At 37.7% G+C, this 7,075-nt stretch overlaps 1 protein-coding gene across 4 annotated transcripts in view; it reads right to left on the bottom strand.

Moving 5' to 3' along the window:
* Positions 1 to 7,075, bottom strand: part of LOC107727186 (zinc finger CCCH domain-containing protein 11A-like) — a 12,655-nt gene that overhangs the window by 3,033 nt on the left and 2,547 nt on the right. For 3 of the 4 annotated variants that reach the window (XM_016536970.1, XM_016536971.1, XM_016536972.1), the window contains 11 exons: positions 5,248 to 5,367; positions 5,018 to 5,141; positions 4,734 to 4,922; positions 4,463 to 4,528; positions 4,304 to 4,384; positions 4,113 to 4,214; positions 3,960 to 4,028; positions 3,768 to 3,863; positions 3,150 to 3,683; positions 2,983 to 3,050; positions 2,539 to 2,905 (listed from right to left, as the gene is read on the bottom strand). In XM_016536970.1, the coding sequence (XP_016392456.1) occupies positions 2,539 to 2,905; positions 2,983 to 3,050; positions 3,150 to 3,683; positions 3,768 to 3,863; positions 3,960 to 4,028; positions 4,113 to 4,214; positions 4,304 to 4,384; positions 4,463 to 4,528; positions 4,734 to 4,922; positions 5,018 to 5,141; positions 5,248 to 5,367 (1,816 nt within the window). The remainder of the gene's footprint in view (positions 1 to 2,538; positions 2,906 to 2,982; positions 3,051 to 3,149; positions 3,684 to 3,767; positions 3,864 to 3,959; positions 4,029 to 4,112; positions 4,215 to 4,303; positions 4,385 to 4,462; positions 4,529 to 4,733; positions 4,923 to 5,017; positions 5,142 to 5,247; positions 5,368 to 7,075) is intronic. The other variant, XM_016536973.1, reaches the window with a different exon arrangement.

Below are 7,075 nucleotides of genomic sequence, written 5' to 3'. Positions count from 1 at the left end.
TTACGCGTCGGGCGATTCTTTGCCTCCACGTCGTGCATTTAAAATCCTTTAACGCACGGCTAGCCGTTGATTATCCCTTAGTTATGTTATGTTATGTTATGTTTAAAGTAAATCACAAAACTCTTTGGTAACACTTTAATTAAAGCCTTTATGTATAATGCATTATAAAAGTAGTTTTAATGCATTAGTTACGCCTTGTACACAATCGCATGAATAATTGTAAGTTAATATATTCTAACACTTATCAATTAATTGTTACTCTATGCATGCATTTTAAATTTGGTTATAATTATTTACGACAGGATATAGGCCTAATGTATTACAACGCACATTATGAATAATTTTAATGCATTATAGCCTTTAATAACCCTTTATAATGCATTATACATAAAGGCTTTAAGTAAAGTGTTACCAACTCTTCTTCTAAAATTTATAGTTAGTTTGTTGGAGAAATATACTTCAGGCACAATAATGTGTAGCACTACTGTGCAGCTATTGGACAACTGCTGGCAACTGAAATTCCATTCAGCCACTATTGTGCCAACTCATTTTTAATGCAATATATTGTAATGTTATAGTTTTGTATAAAATTTCCGTTTCAGTCAACTTTTTGTCAGAAGCAGTTTGTTGACTTTGATGGGATGAGTACTAAACATTTGCTGGACTTCTTTATTGTGCGGTGGACACGGAGTCCTCTCATGATCTCATGCGCTGTGACAGTGAGCTCTCAGTCTCTGGCAGCTCGCTTTCAACAATCCAGATTTGTGTGCTGTGAGGAAGAGTGGGCCTGCAGTGAAATAACTCAAACTCAAACTGCTGCTGAAATGTCCGTTTCAGAGCAGCAGATTCTTCCCTTGCTTTCCGTCTCAGGCCTTGAGACACGTTTTTATCTTTCATCTGAGTCAGTTTGTTTAACTACTGTCAGATTATCATGATCATGTTAGAATCATGAATAGATGAGTTATTAGTTATTTTAGATGTCCGTCTTGGCACAGTAGAGAGTGATGTCATTGTTTAAAAATTAAAAACAGATGGTTGAATTTATTGGTGACACTTTGTAATGTTTTTTGACTTGGTAACTAACCCTAACAAATTAACTTTTTTTCACTTAAGCTGTATTCATAATTCATGTGGTGTACCATGAATGTAAATTAACTTGCGTTCATTTGTATAATCCGATGTATAATCAGTATTAGTACACAGTAAATCTGGTTTAGTGAACTGTAATGCTCTTTACAGGAAACACACACTAGTATTCCGGGGCAATAATTTATCTAATCAGTTATGATTTACAGTGCAAACATGAAACAATACCACAACATATACACAACTGGGTCAGATGCAGTTTACAGTTACACAGTGCAAGTGTTCACAAACAATCACACAGTATCGTTTTCAATGCTTAGTAGTGATAATAAAAATTATGTTCAAAATTTCTAAATGAAAGAATAAAGGCGTGACTGATGGAAAATGTTAATTAGGCATGGGCCGGTATGAGATTTTGACAGTATGATAACCTTAAGCAAAATTATCACGGTTTCACGGTATCACGGTCTTGTCTTTACAGCTCTAAAATATGTTCTTTTTAAATGACTGGGTAAAAAAAAACAAAAAAACTTTTCCCGCTGAACACAATATATTTTGTTTTTGAGCAACATACCGAATATTAGGAACAGTAGAATTTGTTTGTTTTTCTTTGATTTATTTCCTAAAAAGAAGAAAAATAAAGACTGACATCTTTATTTAACCTAAATCTGTAATTACAGTTATTTAATTGTAGTTATATAATTCATATACATTTCATTTATATAATTTCATATCATTTAGTTATATCATTTCATACACACAATTTGATTTAATAATAACCCAATTTGAAGCAAAAACAGAATGTTCTGACTAGCTTTGTGTAATTATACTACATGGTTGAACGAAGCAAACAGCAGAAGCTCTGAATGAGACGCAGATTCACTCAGATTCGTCTCTGGCCTGTGTTAACGGGCGTTTACAGACTTCATATTTTCACATAAATTACATTTTGGAAAACGATTGCATTGCAACGCAGTTTGTGCAAGTCCAGAACAGAGACGAGTTGCTTGCAATAAGACAAAAAACGGCCGGTTGCCGATCGCGTAAGTTCCAGGGGAAGCTCCTTAAGTTCGGCCATCCTACACACACGTGACTGACCGCTCGCTCACACCAACAGAAGGAGGAGGGTCGTGTTACTCTCTACACTGCACTCAACCTGAGGGATTCCTACACTTTCAGTCTTTGAGGAGACATGAAAAACAGCGCATACCGCAGGAACGGTATAACGGAAAATATTAGCGTAATCCGTGAAATTTTCAAATCGCGTTATACCTTGAAACCGGTAATCGGCCCATGCCTAATTAGTACTACTGTAAACATTACTGGCATTTGATAATTATTTTCATTTTGTCATCATTATTATATTTTTGTTAATACTGTATGTAAAAACTGAGTTAAATAATCAGTTAAAGGGAGATTGAATATCACCACCAATTCATGTTAAATTCATACCCTTGGTCTCTGTTTGAATAGTTCCCTCAGCCAGCTGGACAGCTATCACAGGAGAGGTTGACTGCTTTGGTGTGTTCGATGGAGACCTGTCTCCAGAGAGCTCGGGGGAGCTTTTCTGGGGCACTACAGCAGCAGGGAGTGGAGAGCTCTTGTGCTTGAGGGCGATCCGCTGTCTCACTGTGGTTTGGGGCTGGCCAGAGGGTTCAGAGGCTGGCGGTGAGGCAGCAGGTGTAGACAGTCCTGCATCCTTTTGGGTGGTGGAGGTGACTTGTTCCTCTTGTAGCTTGCGGAGTCTCTTCTCTCGCATGATCTCCTCAAACATTTTCACTTTAACAGTCTCACTGGAGGGTTTGCCTTTTCCATTTGTCTGCGAGTAAAACAGAGCAAACAATAATTAATCTAGAAACAATAATATTCTCTTAGGACTGTTGTCTTGTGTCTTACTTCTGCAGCAGGTTCTAGTTTCTTATCAGGTGCATCTGGTTTTGTCTGATCCACAGTGTATGCAGTTGCTGGAAAGAATTGACAGCTATGTGAACACACTTCTTTGGGCATATGTGGCCATTTTTAAACCATCTCAAACTAGAAAAACATGAATGTGTCTGACTTACGTGAGCTTTTATTAATGCGTAGAATGCGCCTCTTTGGAGGTCCACTTGCCTCTGCTTCAGTTGAGGTTTGGGTTTTATCGTCTGTGGGCTCATGAAGCTGTGCCTGCATCCGGGCTGTCTTTTCCCTGCGTATCTCCTCCAGCGTTTTTACTCGTACCTCCCCAGCTGTCACAGGAGCCTTGACTGCAGCTCCGGCAGTGGAAGGTCCTTCGTTCCTCTCTGGGCTTTTGGCTGTTGTATTCACTTCCTGGGCTTTTTTCTCCTGAATTTTTTTCTTTTCGTGCAGGATTTCAGAAAAGGTCTTAACCTGAAGTCCGCCAACGGGTCTGACTCTTTTCTTGGATGGGCTCAGCTTCTTTGCCGGCACTTCTTTCACAACAGGCACAACTTCACTCGTGTTGAGGTTTCTGGCTGCCTTCTCTTGCCTAATCTCCTCCAGAGTTTTTATATGGATATCTCCAGATGATTTCGGCTCGCTGTCAGTGCTAGGTGGCGCGGCAGTCAATCCAAGTCTTTCACGCACTGGTTTCTGAGCTGAAAATAGTTAGTAACATAAATTATGGAATAGATACAAAATACCTACACAACCACAGCTGGCACAATAAACGAATCTCTCACCTTTCTTTGGTAGCACGTCTGTGGAAGATTCAGCAATTCCACCGAGATGTTCAGCAAGGCATCGTTTCAATGGTAGGTCTTCCTCCACAGAAGCATCTTAAATTAAATATCATCTGTCAGTTTTTGTAAAAAGGGACCACAGATACATAAATGTATACCACAATGTGAAGCAAACGGTTTTCATAACCATACCTCTTTTCAAAATTCTTTCCCCAAGTCTGTCTGTAATTTTTCTTCTTCCAATTTCATTAACAGATGAATCTGCAACAGATTTTAAAAGGGTTTTAAAATTATTAAATGGTTCAATACTGCAAAAACCAAAGCTCAACCTTATGGACAGCTTACCGATACTGGAATTGTTAACTTCCAGACGTGAGAGAGATTGAATGTTTTCCATTTCAATAGCAGTTCCTTTGTTTTGGGCTGAGCTTTGCATGGTGGACTGCCCTGCAAACAAACGAAAAGTGAATATTAAAATGATCCTTCAGATGTCTTAACAGATTACCCAAAAGAAATAGTGCTGAGGGTTCATTTACCAGATTTCTTTAGACTAGCCATGAGTGCTTTCCTCAGTCTGATCTCCTCTAGTGTCTGGATACCAAAGTTCAGCGAATCATCTGCATGACAGATGATGATTTAATAAAGCTCTCAATAAATAAAAGAAAATATGTACAGAACATGGAAACTGCCTTTACTTTTGCCTGTGATCATTTTCCAGGGTGATCCTCCAAGAGATTCATCTCCTTCCTCTGAGAATTGATCTGCAAATATTGAAATAAAAAGAATTTAGTATTTCTAGATGAGGGATGCTAAACTATACCCTTAAAGGTCCATCTGCAGACCATAGCTCCAACCCTAATTAAACACCTGAATCAGCTAATCAAGGACTAATTAAGGGTTGGAACCAACAACGAATGGGATTGGACAACCCGTTCTAGTTAAAACATCACAGAAATGTGAGCATACCATCTTCATCATCGTCATCCACAGGGTTGATAACCACTGGTGGATGGGTAGGGCTGGGGACATTCTCTTGGGTCTCAGTTCTAATGACCCCTCTTAACTGCGGGTTAGTGGGGTTTGCAGTGGGCACAGAGACTTGGTTGACTTGATCCTCATATGGGGTCTCTTCCTTCTCCTTTCGCACTACTTGCCCTGTTAAAAAAGAAAAAAGAAGACAAAAGGCCAATTTATATTATATATTAATAAAGACCAGTATAGTTCAAAACACTGTTAAGACAGCCAAATACCTTTGTCTGGGGCAAAATAATTCCCATCGATGACGCGTGGCTTCTCATGATGGAAAGCACAGTGAGGTTTCTGGCAGCCAGCAGACTGGTTCTCCCAATAGCATGCAATTTCTTTGCGGTTTTTCTAAAAAAATAATAATAACAATAACAGGGTGGATCATTATTGAGGTCCCATTTCAGAAACAATGGAACGATCTCAACAGAAAGGGGTTTTGGAAGTGGACACCAACCTTTATTTCCATATGGCGAAACTTGCAGATGTTACGGAAGCACCTTTGCTCTTGCCAAAGGGTGCAGACCGTCTCGCTACCTATGGCAGCCTCGCAGTGTCGAAAAGGGCAGCTGTCACCCTTAAAAGGCAAACCACAAGACAAAACATTCATTTTTAATTATGATCATTATCTTTTATATATATATGCAAGTATGTGCATGTGTTCATACATATACATATACATATAATTTTTTCTTACATAGTCATATTTTATTAGGGCTGGGTTTTGACACAAATTTCACGATTCGATTCGATTCTCATTCACAAGCTTGTGATTCAATTACCAATTCGATTCGATTCAATATCGATTATTTTCGATACATATCAGGTACAGTACATGCCAAATTTTCAAGGAAAAAAATCTCAACTAATGCTGTTAAATATACACACGAGTCAGTTGGTACAACATTACTATAATATTGAAGGTTAAAATTACTGTCATAAAAACTTGATGGATTTATTCAAACATAAATTAAACATTGAAGAACAGTAAAAATTATAATTAATATGTTATATGGTGCATATATCAAAGTCCGCGTGAACCGGAAGTTGCTGCCGACTTTAGTGAATAGAGGGCTTGGTTTTATTTTGGCGCTCCTCCTCTCTGTCGCTCACTCATATCAAACTAACGGTTGGAGGGGTGTGTTTAAAAGGATATTCTGCCCAAGCCGTCAAATTGACATCATCAGAGAAGGACTGCCATTCCAGAGCAGAAGCAAATGATGTTTGAATATTGCAATACAATGGACAGAATTTGAAATCTGAGACTTTGTTTCATATTAAAAATACCAAAGCACAATGCTTATTGCGATTTATTAGATGTGAAGTGCCCTTCAATGTTCCGTCCAATAACTGAAAACAGGCTAGACTAATCGATTCTTGGGATTTAGGAATCGATATTGTTCCGTAAAAATGAGAATCGATTAATAGAGATATCGATATTTTTTTACCCAGCCCTATATTTGATCATATTACATTTAATATTAATAAATAATTATTTAAAATATTTAATAAAACACTTTCAAAAAGTATATATATCTACACATATATATACACTACCGGTCAAAAGTTTGGGATCATGTGACACTGAAGACTGGAGTAATGATGCTGAAAATTCAGCTTTGCATCACAGGAATAAATTAGATTTTAATGTATATTTAAACGTTATTTTACATCATAATAATATTTCACAATATTAAATTTTTCCCTGTATTTTTGATCAAATAAATGCAACCTTAATGAGCATAAGAAACTCCTGTAAAAAACATTTCAAACATAAATTAAACAGTGAAGAACAGTCAAATTTATGTAATGAATGTTATATGGTGCATATATTTAGCAAAATGCCCCTCTCGTACAGTTTATTTTTCTATCTGACTGAGTTTATGGTCACCGAATATGTTTTTTTTCTGAGGTAAATGTGACGTTACGTACGTGACATTGTTTACAAGCCGTTATATTGGCGTATTTGCGCGACTGAAACACTGATTGAGCGATTACATGAGACAGGATACGTATTGTAAAGTTGCACTCTTTCTTTTAACTTACCTTCGGATGTTTAGTCATATTTATTTTGTGCTGAAACTGGTATTAATGGGGAGGAGATGATCAGTTCATGTGCGCCTCGCGCTGCTGCGTCTGTAGAACTGAGGCGCTACAGCGATCTGTCACTCCACATTAAACAGCGCCAAAACGGCATTCATGAACATAATTTGAAATCTGAGACTTTGTTTCATATTAAAAGTACCAAAGCACAATGCTTATTGCGATTTATTGGATGGGAAGTG

The sequence above is a fragment of the Sinocyclocheilus rhinocerous genome, unplaced genomic scaffold, assembly GCF_001515625.1.
Source record: "Sinocyclocheilus rhinocerous isolate Xijiao unplaced genomic scaffold, SAMN03320098_v1.1 scaffold6, whole genome shotgun sequence".
NCBI lineage: Eukaryota > Metazoa > Chordata > Actinopteri > Cypriniformes > Cyprinidae > Sinocyclocheilus > Sinocyclocheilus rhinocerous.
This window is presented reverse-complemented; position numbering and strand designations above follow the sequence as displayed.